Genomic DNA, 14,804 nt, shown 5'->3' with positions numbered 1-14,804 from the left:
TTAAACCACTCTGACAGCAAATTAGACCTTTTAACCATCATTTTTATCAGTTAGGCCTATCTGACATGTCAAAAATCTAAACTTAAAATTAATTAGTTAATTAATTAGTTAAGTTTGAAGTTTTCTTAAATGCCAAAGAGCCACGATGGAGGAATTAAAGAGCCGCATGTACCTCCAGAGCCTCCGGTTGCAGAACAAAAAAAGTCAATAATTTTGAATAATTTCTTGTCTAGAATATAAGAATGATCAGAACAATTATCTAGAACAATGAAAATGTTTTATTTCTTTTACTCTTTAAATAAGTGCACAGTTGAATTAAGCTGACTGTTTATAGCAAAGAAATAAAACAAATACAGACATGTACCTATGGAAAGAACAGACATTTGATACATGATCTGATTCTGACCTTATCAAAATTGACTAAATGCTTCGTTTTTTGTTAAATGATGAAAAATAAATATGAATCTTTGGGAAAAGTTTCACACAGACATGTGTCGATCGGTCATTCAAGGCATTTTGGGGTGTAGATCTTCAGTTAGGAATCAAACAGTCTTCTGGTTAGTCCTTCAGGAGGAGGAAATGGATTTAAGATCTATTCAAAAACTAAACTCACCAAAGTTTCACTGGAAGAACTGTTACGTATTCAAAACCATTAAAGGAGTATCATGCTTTAAGGCTGTGAGGGCGTGCACGTGAGTCCCTTCGTCTACATGACGGAGCAACATTTACAGGTCTTCTGCTTTCCTTTACAGTCCTCCTTCTCCTCTTCAGGAGGAGGTTTGATTCCCGCCCCCGTCTCATCTTCTGCAGCATCTGGAGGGTTTTGGACCAGAGGGGTTTGGACCGGAGGGCTTTGAACTGGAGGGTTTTGGACTGGAGGGTTTTGGACTGGAGGGGTTTGGACTGGAAGGGTTTGGACCGGCGTCTCTGTGTCCCCCTCCTGGTCTACTTCCTGTTCGGATGCTGGCTGAAGGGAAGCAGACGTTTCGTGGCCTAAGAGCGTCTCTTCTCCATCCTCCGTGATCATGACTCTCTCCACGGTGATCATCCCCTCCTGATCGTCCTGACTGACATCCTCGGTATCATCGGCGTAGCCCAGGAACAGAAGAGTGACGGGGTTTTCCTCCAGACTCTGACTGTTGAGCTTTATTTCATTGTCTATGACCACAGTAGCAGTTTGATTATCTTCATATCTGACATTCCTCGCCTCCTTCTGTTTGGCTTCCACATGGCTTTTTCTATCGATGTTTATCTGTGAGTGGGTTTCTTTAAGCGGGGCAGCTTCAGCGCTCATTGACAGAACTTTTTCCACTTGAACTCGACTAGATTCCACATCCAGGCTCTTCATCTCTGCCTCATGTGGCAAAGCTGCAACCTCGTCCAGCAACACTTTCATCCCAAACCCGTCTGCAACACTCAGGACCTGCCTGAGCTCCTCAGACGTGGGCTGGCCTGGAGTCCCGCCCACAGTGTGGATGCTCTTTCTGCCGTCATCAAAGATGGGAGTGGCCTTTGGAGCGCCAGCCGGTGCAGAAACGGGGGTCACTGACCTGACAACGGTCACTCCCGTCTTCGGGTCTCTCTCCACCTGCACTTCTAACATCCCCAGCACTGAAAGGATAAAGAAAACAGAATGGGACACGTTTTATGTGAGTGAAAGGAGAGAAGTTGGGTGAGAATCACACACAAAAAGCAATACCTGTAGAGCCCAATCCATCCTCTACATTTTAAAGTTTGAATGATGTCTCTAGCTCAAAAATTGTAGGAGATACATTTCAGAAGCAGTGAAGTCAAAGAAAATTTCCCATTGACTTCCATTATATTTTACATTTTAAAAACGTCATTTTTTTTTTAAAGCTATATATATTTGCAGAATTTTTCAAAATCAACTGAAAGGTCCACAAAGAGCAGAACAAATGTATGTTTGAATTTTTAAAAAAGCATAAAGTAAGTAGAAGTTGTGATTGCAGAAAATTTGGAGTTGCTGAAGTCGTCCCCATTCATTTCAATGGTAAATTTTGCAATAATTTGCATAAAAATCACAAGTTGCAGAAGAAATTTTAAATGGTAACATCGATGTCCTTAATAAGCTGAAGATTTTGATACTTGAAGAGCAGAAATTGCATTAAATATGCAGGAGAAATGGATGACAGAAAACATATGCAGAATTAGGATTGCAGAAAGTTTGAAGTTGCAGAAAAGCTTTCCCCATTAATTTCAATGGCAAATTTTGCAATAATTTTCATAAATATCACAAGTTGCAGAGGATATTTTAAACTGGGAGAATGATGTCCTAATAAACTGGATAGTTGAATGGCAGAAATTGCATGAAGTCTGCAGTACATATAGACGAGTAAAAACGAACGTAAAAATATGAATAAAAAGAAAAATAATAAAGCAGAAGAACAGTAGCTTCAATTATAAACCACAAGTTCATCATTCATTTTGATTTCTCATTCAAACAGGATTCAAGTACATTTATTTTTGGGGGGTCAGAGGTCTACTTTTTTAGTTTGTTAAAAATTAATTAAACTGAACAAAGAGGGAATCTTTCACCATTAAAATAAAATTTGACAATGAAAAGCTGTTTATGCTTGAAAAAAGCGCACAAGTAAGAAAAAAAAGATTACAAGAAACTGTTTCAAAAGAAAATGGAATGAAGAGGTTTTATAAAACTATTCAACACACTCTCGTACATATGCCACGACTTTGCACTCTGAAATACCGTGTATAATATACGCCAAACACGCTTTTTGCGTGCATATGATACGCAACGGTAGAGGATGGGTTGCGCCGGCGTACAGTATACACAACTTTTTAGGTTTCGTTTTGATCACGTGGTCAGAAGTCCTCCGGCTCTTTTCTAAATGACGTCGTTCCTGGTTAAGGTTAGGATTACGGTTATGGTTAGGGTTAGAAAAGCAAATTGTTCGTTTGTGGGGCTGTCTGTGATGCTCACGCCTCCACCAGGGGACGTGTCAAACCTGGAAAACAGACTTTAACACGTTTAGGACCGCGCGTATTATATGCACGCAAAAACCGGTTTTGGCGTATATTATACACGGTATTTCCCAAATCGTGGCATATGTACGCATTTTACTGAGACTGGGCTGAACTATTAGACTTTTGAAGATTTGGAAAGAGGATTCAAATGTGGTTACTGTTTTATTTTATTTTTTGTAACCCAACCCAGAAAATGCTTAAAATTTGATAACAAGGTGAATAATTATCCACTAAGATGTCTGCATTCACCTAAATCACATGTCAAAGTCTAGGCCCGGGGGCCGGATCCGGCCCTCCAGATCATTTTATTTTATTGTTTTATTTTATTTTTAGCCTATTTTGGAGTTTAGCTAATATTTCAGCTACATGCTAGCTGTTTTGGCTAATTTAGGGTTTTTCCCATTTTTTTTGGCTTTCTTTAAGTTTAGCTATTTTTCGAGCTACGTCCTAGCTGTTTTGGCTAACCTGCGTGGTTTTTTTTCCAATTTTTTTGTTTTTTGTTTTTTAGGTGAACTTTACATTTAGCTAATATTTGAGCATTCTATCGGCTTCATTGTTTTCAGCTATCAGCTTCAGCGTTTTTAGCTATCAATTTCAGTATCTTCATCTATCAGCACTAGCATCTTCAGTGGCCAAATTCAGCTTACAGCATTTACACTAGGATTATCACAGGTAATGCTATATATGTAGATCATATTTATAGTAAAAGTTCTGATTTTAAAGTTTTCAAAATGTAGTTTTAGTGTTCAATAAATGTTTATCCTGTTCGGCCCTCAACCTAAGGTGTGTTGGGGATTTTGGCCCCTTTATGCGATTGAGTTTGACACCCCTGATCTAAATAATCAATAAATAAAAAGTGCTTTTATTTTGAAAAGTAAACCATTACAAGTGTATTTTTTAAAACTACTGCCACTCTTTCCATCCACTTGTGCCTCTATGAAGTTGTTCAGATGTTATTCATCTCTTTTGTGGTGTTTTACCTGATCGTCCATCTCCCTCGTGATCATGAAGTATCCTGTGAGCCATTTGGGTGACAGAGGGATTCACAGCTTCTTCATTAACTGAGGAAGAAAAAGACATTTATTCATGACAAATTCACACAAACTCTGACAGCTCAGTGGCTCAGAGGAACCCCCCATAGGGCGTGGCTCCTATCATCAATTTGATGGAGGGTAAGGAGTGGTCCAGCATAACTATCACAGCCCTTTGATGTAATGATGTAATGTGATCCCAGATTCTTGGCAAACCACCAGATATCCGTCTAACAATGTGGAAGGAGGGTCACTACGTCCAATGAGCTCACAAGCTTGGTACACAACTACCACCATCACACAGCTGCTGACTCCTCCCACAATCACTCAAACACTGATGAGGTGGGTGGAGTAAAATCATGTCAACTTGACCATGTGACTGCAGGTTTAAGCACTCTGCAAATAATTATTGACTGCAAATTTATGTTACTTTGGCTGCATAACATCCCATACCATTATACACTGTATAATGATATGGGATTAATGCTTAAGAGGAATGAAATGTTTTCACAGTGGATTGGAGGTTTGAACCACAAATAAAGTTGAAAAACTTGAAATATTCAGTCATATCAAATAAAGTCAGAAAAAGATGTTTACAAAAGGCAGTCTTACAGCATCTGTGGGGTTTATTTATAATTTGCTTTGAAGTTGGAGGAAGATTTTTTTTCTAAATTATTTGCAGCTGTTCTATTTTTGTGACAGATTGGAGACAAAAATGTCCATTCTGGGCCAGAGACAGCAGCAGGCATGAAATGTCTTCAGGTTCCTGCATGAGGTCCAGACTGTAAACCGCCTGTCTTGTGTAACGTGTGTGCATGTTTGGCAGAAAAACTCTTTCCTTGGAATTTGTATTACCTGCAGTAAAGATCCGATGCGTGTTTAAATCAAATCTGTTGCTTATTTCCTGATGCTTTGAGCCCAGTCGCAGCCTAATGAGATACAGGCTTAACCGTTCTGCAATGGGATTTAGGATGCTCAACAACCCTGTGCAGTGTCTTATTGTGTATTTGCTGTGTGTGTGTGTGTGTGAACATGCCAAACCTCTGGGTAAAACTCTACATTCAAGTGAAGATTCTCTTTAAAGCTTGTGAATAATCCTGCTTAGGATGTTCAATTCCACTTTGTAAAAAGAAGTCTTTTTAAAAGCCTTTGCAGATGAAAGCAGAATTGTGTGTTTTTTGCTGCAGGCTTTCACATAAAGTAAATCTTTTAATAGAAATCTATACACCTGCTCTGTAATCAGCATACAACTGCAAAACAAATCCTCCAAAAGCCTTAGCTTTTTCTTTTTAGGCCTCACTCTGTCATTAAAAAATGGTACAAAAAAGCTTATTTGACCTAAGCTTTACTAGTCTAACACTAAAAGATAGTGATCAAATGAATTATATTAGGAAAAAATCTCAAATTCCCCCTCTGATAAAAAAAATGTTTTTTGAGATTTTAACACGTCTGTGAGGCATTTTCTTATGAAAGAGAACAGATGTAATAAGAAATCATTTTGTTTTTCTCCTTTTAAATCTGTCAATCAAAGTGTCTTGGACAGACTCTGTTTGAATGAATGATCTTCTTTCCATCAACAGCTCTGCTGCACATGCACTAAACCCTCATCTGTTCCTAGTGTCTAGTTCAGGTTCTGGAGAAGAGAAGATGGTATCTTCACATTGACTGCAGTCAAATGAGCCGCCGTTCACATTTCTGTGGTCAAATCAGCATCACTGGATTTTTTGTGTGAGTTTCATCCAATACTTACGGTAGCAGGACTGAGAACGCTGGAAAATCTCCACCAGACTCCACGGAGCTTCTTGATGTGACCACGGAAATGTGAACGGCGGCTCATTTGACCGCAGTTGGAAAGGATTGTAAATCAATGAAAGAGCATTTTGATGTTAGCTTTGATTATTTTATCAAGAACTCTGAGAAACCAATGATTGAATGTATTGATCACGTCAATAAACATTGGAGAATTAGCTAAAAGAGTCTTTGGTGAACTGGAAGGAGAAAGAATCAGGATTTTGGAGGAAGTTCTGTCCATGAAGATCTTCACTTCCTCGTCCAGCTGACATCCGGATCAGAACCATACGGCTGGACATTACCCAGATTGATGGATGTTTTTATGTAGCAGCGGTGAAGATTTACACTAGCGAGAGACAGAGTTATCATAATCTGACCGGGGGGTCAGGGGCAGGGCTGCAAAAAGCCACGCCCCCTCAGAGGAGATTTTGGAAACAGGCTTCAGATCAAAATGAAAAATGTCTTTTTAAGACATTTAGGTTGTGAGGTTTTGGTTAAAAACTTCATAATCATAATTAAAACACTAATGGGAGCATTTTTTAAGTAAAAAAAATGTCATTGGGGGACTTTAAGACCTGAAGGGGAGGAGCTGTTTTTTTCAGATAATTGTGTTTTTCACAGTTGAAATCCTCCTGATTTAATTGAAAACATGTTTCTGGAAGTGCATCAGAACCATAACAAAGTCCCACCCAAAACATAAGCCCAGCTAGGAGGACGTCAGGCAGCAGACAGCTCCGCCTGATTTGGAAAGAGAAGGGAGGGATCACCACAGTGATCAGATGTTGATGAGAAGAATAAATAAATGATACGATGATCTGCTTTCTCACAAACAACTAACGCTGCATCTGCCAGACCTCAACTCAAATAAGAATCTCATTCATTTTCTAAAAACAACAGACTGATCTGAATCCACCAGCTATGGAAAAACATCATTTATTATTACCTTTAGTGACACAAACAGTCTTCGTCAAGCTTGTGCTGCTCTTTCAGGGCCTTCCCTGAGCAAGATAAAATATATTCAAGTGTGCAGAAAAACAGATTCTGCCATCTAAAGCATGCAGGTCATTACTCACCCCTCTCTTGCATGGGTCTGGAAAAGCAGCTCATATGTAGAGGAAGATACCGCTTGGTGTTATCAGCAGCACTGTGCTGTGGGGTTCCACCCGCTCTAAGAGTCTGTGGTCACTCCCTTTTTTTCTCTCTTTCACTGCCGTCAAAGACAACGACTTCCTCTGCAGGGGAGTGAATCCGAAAACAAGCAGGGGACAGAGGAAGGGATATTTTTAGGAGGCCGTCACGTTAAAAGGGAGTAGATGTAGCCGCTTGGAGTGCCGGGAAGAAACGCAGAGAGGAACAGTTCGCTGACGCAGCACGTTATGTCCTCGCTCTGGCAGACATACACTGCAGTGAGCTGCATGCCAAGGTCAGCTTTAAAAGCACTTTCTCTCTGGGTAATATTGATTGTGGGAGGAAGTCTACACTGATCAAATTAACCGTCCAGACCTGGAGCATGTCTCTGTGCTGAGCTGACAGCATGTTACAGCCAATTTAGGATTTCTGAAATCTTTATTCGGATTATTTTTATTTTTAATTTCAGGGGTGTCAAACTCAATCGCGCAAGGGGCCAAAATCCAAAACACACGTTAGGTCGCGGCTGAACAGGATAAACATTTATTGAACACTCAAACGAAGTTTTTAAAACTTTAAAACCTTTTAACTATTTTACGTGATTATGAACTAGATATATAGCATTACTTTCGATAATGCTAGTGAGAATGCTGTAAGATGAATTTGGCCACTGAAGATGATAGTGCTGATAGCTGAAGATGCTGAAATTGATAACCAGATAATATATTATCTAAATGCCAAATTAACCTAAAAAACTGAAAAAAGTAGGTTAGCCTAAACAGTTAGCATGTAGCTGAAAGAATAGCTAAACTTCAAAAAAGCCTAAAAAATTGAAAAAAGCCAAAATTAGCCAAAACAGCTAGCATCTAGCTGAAATATTAGCTTAGAAAATGCTAAAATAGTCCAAAGACTAGCAGAAAACAATATTTAAAACTTTAAAACCATAACGTTTTAACATAATAATGCATAATAAAAAGGGAGGAATGTTATTCCAGAATAAATCAACTTTAACCATAAATAACTTTCAACATTTTACTCTCTATAATAATATATTTTTTCAAAACTGTACAAGTTAAAATTAATGCAAGATAACAACAGGCCATTAATAACATTAAAATAAAATGATCTGGAGGGCCAGATAGAATTAGCCGGAGGGCCGGATCCAGACCCCAGGCCTTGACTTTGACACATGCAAATGAGTTGTTCTATGTATATATATTTTTAAATTGTTTTCTACTCTGCATCCTCACTTGGGTTTAGCAGGAAAAGAACAGATTGCACGAAAAAGCTATTTTGCATGTTTTTTATTTCATTTATTTATTTTTGGTAAAAGTCCTTCTCAATTTGTTTTATTTTGAAAAGTCTCTCAGAGTCATGAAGAGAAAAAGACCCCAGCAGTGAGATGTCCTGCATGTGTTCTCTTCTAAATATATCTATCCAAACCAAAACAAACTAACTTTAGCTTCCCAGCTGTACAGAAATAACAAACACCTGTCGCCTCACAAATCTGTCCGCATTTCTCCCTGACTTGGAAGAACGTTCTGTTTAGTTTGACTAATCATGACAATCTTCTCATTTCTATCTGATAAATCTCATGATTTATTACAAAATGTTACATTTATAAAACTAAATTTAGCAATAAATCTCTGCAGAAAGTTGTTAAATTAGTCGTCGACTATTTTAACAGTCGATTAGTCGTTGATTAGTCGACTAATCGTGGCAGCCCTATATACAACTGCAACCTGGAAGGATCTGTTGGCGCTGCCATTGTTCAAAAGGCTGGAAATCCCCAATGAAAATACACAACTGAGGAAAAATGATCAGACAGAGTCTCACTTATCATTTGGTCAACATCAAGCATGCAGGAGCTAGTGGTGGCAATTTATTTCTGAGACAGAGAATATCTGCAAAAATGTTGCTCCTCCCAAACAGGAAGTGATGTCAGTTCAAAGAACACCAGAGTGAAACTCAACAGGATCATGCAAGTCGGTATGCGTGGTAGATAGTGCTTGAGAATCATTATTAATGTTTAATTTTCCCTGTAATTCGGATAACTACAAAGAAATTGTTTAGGTGCAGAAAGTTATTTTGTATTTATTAAGATTCGTTCTTTTTTTTTCACATTCATTCTGATACTCAGAATCCTGAACACAAGGGATCATAATAGACAGCAGAAAAAAGAAGATACAAACCCTTTTATAACATGCATTTTTAATATGTATCAAACATGTTATATTCTTAAATAGACAAGGGCAATAAATGACAATAAATGCGCTAATAAATGCGCTAATAATCAAGAGATTACTGGTTCGAATCCCACCGGATACTTATTTGTTTGTTTGTTTGTTTTTTTTTTTTGTAATCCCAAAGCTTTTCAATTCAAGTAAATAAATGTTTTTAAAAAATACACAGGGCCAATAAATGACAAAATAGCAATAAGGGGGGTGTTTGTTATGACAATTAAATATTGCAGTTGGTTGCATAATCCATGGAACATACCCACAAAGCTGTGTGTTGTACTTCTGGTGTCTAGGTAGCCAAGCGGGAGCCAAACTCCCGCGCTGTTAATCAAGAGATTACTGGTTCGAATCCCACCGGATACTTATTTGTTTCTTTTTTTCCAGATTTTAGAATGTTTGTGTAAAGTCTAGCAGAACAAAGACGTTGTAGGTAGCAGATGTGCTCGGCCTGTCAGATCGGCTCGGGGCTGGCGCATAGATGACGTGTAAGATTGTGATTGGTCCGGACTATTAGACCACTGTCACGTGACACGGGGAATTACACAGACACTTCCGCCATAACAATGCACGGATTCTTCCCGAGTAAAAAACCGAGGAGGTCCGAACAAATACGTTAAGAATCACAAAAGGAGAAGGAATGTTTGCAATCAGCCGCAAAAACCTTGACAACCAAATAATCCGATGGAGAGGAATCATCACAGGATAATGATCGTTATTTTAATAGAGAGAAATCAGGCTAGGAAGCATGAAGTTTGAGGTAAAGTGGGTGCTAGCGAGTAGCATGCTAGCTTGTTGTTGGTTGCACATTAAAAAAAAAAAAGAAAATAATTATTCGCACGTATTTTTTCTAAATACATCCTGCCAATATTGAACTGGTCGCACGGACCGGATGAAGTCCCGCTAGAACATGCAGCTCATGTTCTGCTCCGTTACACAAACACTGAGGAGAGCAGACGTTAGAGGAGGAGCTGTCAATGCCAAAATAATAAATAATAGCCCGAGTAGATCTCAACACTTTTTCTTTCCTTTTTTTAAAAATAAACTTTATTGTAAACGTCAGTTTCAGTACAGAAAAACAGCAAATTGGCCAACTCGTTTGTTACAGTTGTGTGACGTCATCACTAGTCGCAAGCCCCCGAGCCGATCTGACAGGCCGAGCACATCTGCTACCTACACCGGCTCTGGGGCTGAAGGCGGGGGTCCGTCCGTGCTGGGTGGGGGTTCCGTGGACTGCAGTCGCGAAACCAAAGATCCATTTAAAAGCCGTTGGCCGTCGTTCTCGGCGCTGTTCTGTGTTCCCAACCAGCCCGCGGCTTCGACGTCTTTCCCGGAGGACAGCACGAGCCTGAAGACCTCGCGCGGTGGGTCCGAGTCTGCGTCAGTCAGGCCCGGTGTTTGGGTTTGGGGGGTTGAAGTCTGACGAATGTGAAATGATTTCAGATGGTTTAACTGCTAATGAACTACAAAGGCAAGTGACCTTAAACTTCACAGATTTAAACAGAATCCCAGGTCTCCTGCAGAACCCTCCAGGTCGTTTTTGTGTGACCTGTTGGATACTTTTCCTTCCCTCCACCGTCCAGACCATCCTTAACCGTCTTCATGAGGCTTCAGCCGCCAAAAGTTTCAGCTTTTATATGGATGCTTTGATGTATATTTGTATCGGTAAGCTTCAAGTGGTTACTGAAGCTGCAGAACTGTTCTGGAAGCCATGTTGGTTCAGACTGCCTTTCACTTTTTTTAGTCCAGCAAACAACCCCACAGCATCACACTTCCTCCTCTGTGTTTGACATATTGTGGAGCCATCCTTTCAGCTTTTCAACTGTTTGATAAAGATTCTGCATGATTAACTAAAGATTACAGCATATTGGTTCATCAGTCTGTAACAGCTTTGTTTCCTCTAAGACAGGGGTCCACAAACTGTTTCTAATGAGGGCCACATAACTGTGTTCTTCTCTGATGGGGGCCGGGGTCAGTTTGTAGGTTAACAGAAAAAGTGCAGCAATCACAGCCTAAACGTAAACATTTATTCTTTTTCAGAAAGCCGCACATAACCACATTTAAAATAATTCATTAATGTATTCTTCACAGAAAAAATACTACATTTAAAAAACTAGATATACAGCATTACCTGTGATAATACTAGTGTGAATGTTGAAAGCTGAATTTGGCTTCTGAAGATGCTAGTGATGATAGCTGAAGACAATTTGATTCCTAGACAGGCTGGTGTGGAGATGCTGGATATGTTGACAAATGTGCTTCATTGCTTTGTTGTTTCCTGTCTTGAATTCTTTCAGGGTGGAATTCCAGAACAAGTTCTACACGGGTCAGGGCTTCGTTTGTGTCCTTCTCCTTTGAGAGCATCCTGGAGGGCCGGTTTGACGAATGATCACGCCCTCCGTCAGACTAAAGAGTCTCCAGCTTTCCCTCTGTTTCTCTGTGGAGATGTTAGTGTGCATGAGCCCTGGTGCACCTCTGTGTCGCCCTCTAGTGGCTGTTTTAAAAGGTTCTGCATGAGCTGATTTTCTTTAGGCCAGCTCACCACTGCTGCTGTATTTTTTTCCTTAAGTGATGTGAGATTTTTCTCTGCATTTCCTGAAACATGAACACATGGGACTTCCACTATAAGACATGCCATTTAATTGACAAGAATTTGTCCTAAAGAGCAAATCATCTCTCAGTTTACTTCCTGGCTGTTTGCTCATCTGAACAACACCAGAGAAGGTTTGAGTGGATAAACTGCAACAAGGACTCAAAAATAAATCTTCACATTTCCACTGGAGGTTGATATGTGTATTAGTCTCAAAGAAGAGCTTCATGACAACGGGTGTTGTTATTGTTTCAGTGTGCACTGTGTGTGTGGTGGTGAACTGGTCAAAACTGAAAACCAAGTTGGAACAGCTCAGATGTTTCCAGGTCTTTAATGTTGGCTAAAAAAGCCTTCTCCCTTTGGGTTCACTCACACAATCATATCATGTAATTGTGACTGTGTTTTACCAAATAAAAGTAAATGTTTAGTTCCAAATTCTATTTATTAAACTTGTGAAGAAGCCCCTACAGAGAGCAGTTTGAAGACAGTGAGTGTAATGTAATGTGTTGTGCAATAAACCTAGAGATTCATTTTTGTGTATTGTTTGATCTGTTGTCCTTTTCAGGAGTTGAAACAACTTTTCTGACTTGAGTTAACTTCACAATAACTCTGTTGCTGTGATCCAGGTTATGCACTGGTAGATCATTTGAAGATTGCAATAACAAATAAGAAAAATAAAAGTATTAAACAGAAGATCTGCACTAAAACACTGTTGGATGACACAATACAGCATTCCTAAGATATACCTTTTTAGTTTTGATATTCAGTGAAAACATTTGCTGTTCAAACCACATTAGTTGTGAAAACTAGCATGGCTCTGATGTTTTGAATAGTTGCTGAATCACAAGCACCTTTTACCTTCGGTTTCTGATCACAGACACGACTGACACTAAAACTTTCAGACCAGAATCATTCTGACTTGTTTCAAGTTTCTCACTCTGTCACAGTTGTACCATCACTGAAGGGCTGCTCCGTTCAGTGGAGCAAGAAACATCCGTCAGAGAAAAACAAACAGAAATAAAAATACAATTTGAAGAAAATCCTGGCACCTGAGATTAACCCCAATCGTGACCCTGATTTTCAGCAGAGTTCTGACCTGCAGACAACTTGACCTCAGCTTATTCAGCATCACTTAACAGCTGCAGAAGGACCCTGACGAACTCTGTCTGCAGACATTACAGCACAGAGAACTTATAAACCGCGTTTATAGTCCTCGTCTGGTACCACATCCGGTACCGTGTCCCGAGGGTTGTGGACCCAGCCAGCATGTCAAGTTGGAAACGAGTTGGGGACGCTGTTTGTGGATGTTGGCCTGGGATAGGCTCCAGCAACCTCTTGATCCTGACAGGGATAAAGAAAATGAGACCAGAAAAATGTTTTGATAGATGGATTTTAAATCATATTTATAAAAAATTCAAGTAAAGGAACAGTAATAATGAAGTAAGAAGAGAAAATGATACAAATTAAGTGGAAAAACCCACTTAGCTTTGCAAAGAAAAAAAAATGTGGTAAATTCAAATAAAAAAAGCAGCCTATTTAAGTGTCTGGTCTTCAGTTATACATTGTCAGGTGATACATTGTCTGTTACATCACTGGTTTGGGCTCCCGTGGTTTTGTCATGTTTGAGTTTATTTAGTAAATGTTTAAGTTTCTGCCAACAAGTCTCGTCTCTATGGAAGTTTTTTAGTTCCATCAGACTCTGAATTTTTTTTCTGATTTTTTTAACCTCTGAATTTTTTTCTGAATTTTTTTAACCCTTGCTTTTTAAACAGCAAAATTGTATCCTCCCAAAAATATTTTCTTTTTTAAAAAAAATATGTGTTTTTAATTTCAAGACTTAAAATTTCGATGGGTCAGAAATTCAACATAAAAAAATTCAGAGTGAAAAACTTTGCCCAAACAGTGTCACTAGAGCAAGTAGTCGATCCAGGAGCACATCGATATCCAGCCAATCAAATCCTGACACTGACGTGACGTCAGCGTTTGTTTTGGTCTCTTGAGCTGTGTCTGAATTCCTTCCGATGCCGCCGCCTTCGCAGTAGACGGCCGGGTCCTTCATAGAGCGGGAAGATCCTATGTTAAGGGCTTTACATTTGGACGGTCTAGCCTTGTTTTATTATTACAATAACATAAATAAAACTTCCTTCAGTATTAAAATAAATAAATAAACAGAACTGGGGCCCGTTTCAAGAAGCAGGTTTTGTTGGAACTCTGAGTTCGTGAACTCCAAATTCACCAAAACTCTGAGTTTTCGGTTCCAGAAAGAGAGATAACTCAAACCCGGGAAAGTGGGCGAAACCAAGCCCGTTCCAAGAAGCAGGTTAAGCTGAACTCAGAATCAATCACTATGGTAACTGAGTCTGTGAACGAAACCTGGTCGGTAGCAGGTTTTCTTCAGGAAACTTAGAGTTCTCTGCGGTCTCCGCCCCTTTTTAAAGTGAAGGATGATCAAATACGAGTTCCTCATTAACATTTAGAGACCATTCACGTTAGAGACGTCATGTTTTCACCACTCAGAAACCAGAATGACATGTTCATTCATAGAGGATCATGTAGAGAGGAGGCTGATTAATCCAGAGGAAATGTTATTTACGTCGGTAGAGGATTTGGAGGACACGAGTCGACTGACTGCAGTTTCCTGATTCATTTTTATTTCAGCGATATTATAAATAGTGAGTTTTTCCAGGGACTCGCTATTAAAAAATACCGTTTTCTTTTCCTTATTTTAGACCCACAACAATTGAAATTATGGGATGTCAAACACCGAGAAACCATTTGAAATCATCTACCATCCTACACTTGTGTTGGACATTAGCTCGGTTGTCAGCAACGCTGCTTCTCACTGTGGAGTTTGCGAGCTTGATTCCCGTCCATGGAAATTATTTTTATGCTTAAAAAAAGAATTCGGCGAATATGTTTTAAGTCATGAGCATTAAAATTAAATAAATGCTTTTTAAACATATGCCAGGCAGCTACAGTTTCCTTTTTAGCGTGCAGTGATATCTGTGTGTGTAGGTGGTGGTG

The 14,804-nt window shown here is 39.3% G+C and overlaps 1 protein-coding gene and 1 long non-coding RNA gene across 4 annotated transcripts; one reads left to right on the top strand and one right to left on the bottom strand.

Moving 5' to 3' along the window:
• Positions 1–260: 260 nt before the first annotated feature.
• On the bottom strand, positions 261–9,705 carry LOC112152735. Of its 3 annotated transcripts, none has more exons than XM_024282506.2 (4): positions 9,453–9,705; positions 6,899–7,057; positions 3,984–4,064; positions 261–1,611 (listed from the first exon to the last, which is right to left on the bottom strand). In XM_024282506.2, the coding sequence occupies exons 2-4, from the start codon at positions 6,930–6,932 to the stop codon at positions 707–709; spliced, it is 1,020 nt and encodes a 339-aa protein (XP_024138274.1). In that variant the 5' UTR covers positions 6,933–7,057; positions 9,453–9,705; the 3' UTR covers positions 261–706. The 3 variants fall into 3 exon arrangements, with proteins under 3 accessions (XP_024138274.1, XP_024138280.1, XP_036068936.1); XM_024282512.2 differs by lacking the exon at positions 9,453–9,705 and adding an exon at positions 6,769–6,823 and having other exon boundaries at positions 6,899–7,258; XM_036213043.1 differs by lacking the exon at positions 9,453–9,705 and having other exon boundaries at positions 6,899–7,263.
• Positions 9,706–10,259: 554 nt separating this feature from the next.
• On the top strand, positions 10,260–12,311 carry LOC112159313. Its single transcript, XR_002921454.2, has 2 exons — positions 10,260–10,554; positions 11,488–12,311. It is a non-coding gene; the product is annotated as an uncharacterized LOC112159313 (long non-coding RNA).
• Positions 12,312–14,804: the final 2,493 nt, after the last annotated feature.

Source organism: Oryzias melastigma, linkage group LG8, assembly GCF_002922805.2.
Source record: "Oryzias melastigma strain HK-1 linkage group LG8, ASM292280v2, whole genome shotgun sequence".
Classification (NCBI taxonomy): Eukaryota; Metazoa; Chordata; class Actinopteri; order Beloniformes; family Adrianichthyidae; genus Oryzias; species Oryzias melastigma.
The sequence above is the reverse complement of the archived record's forward strand: the minus strand, read 5'-3'. Positions and strand labels throughout refer to the sequence as shown.

Excerpts from the sequence above, each read along its gene's own strand:
- LOC112152735 (XM_024282506.2), bottom strand. The coding sequence starts at position 6,932 with ATGAGCTGCTTTTCCAGACCCATGCAAGAGAGGG. Across the intron at positions 4,065-6,898 it reads CAGACCCATGCAAGAGAGGG|TTAATGAAGAAGCTGTGAAT; the intron begins GTGAGTAATGAC and ends TTTCTTCCTCAG. Across the intron at positions 1,612-3,983 it reads CGAGGGAGATGGACGATCAG|TGCTGGGGATGTTAGAAGTG; the intron begins GTAAAACACCAC and ends TTATCCTTTCAG.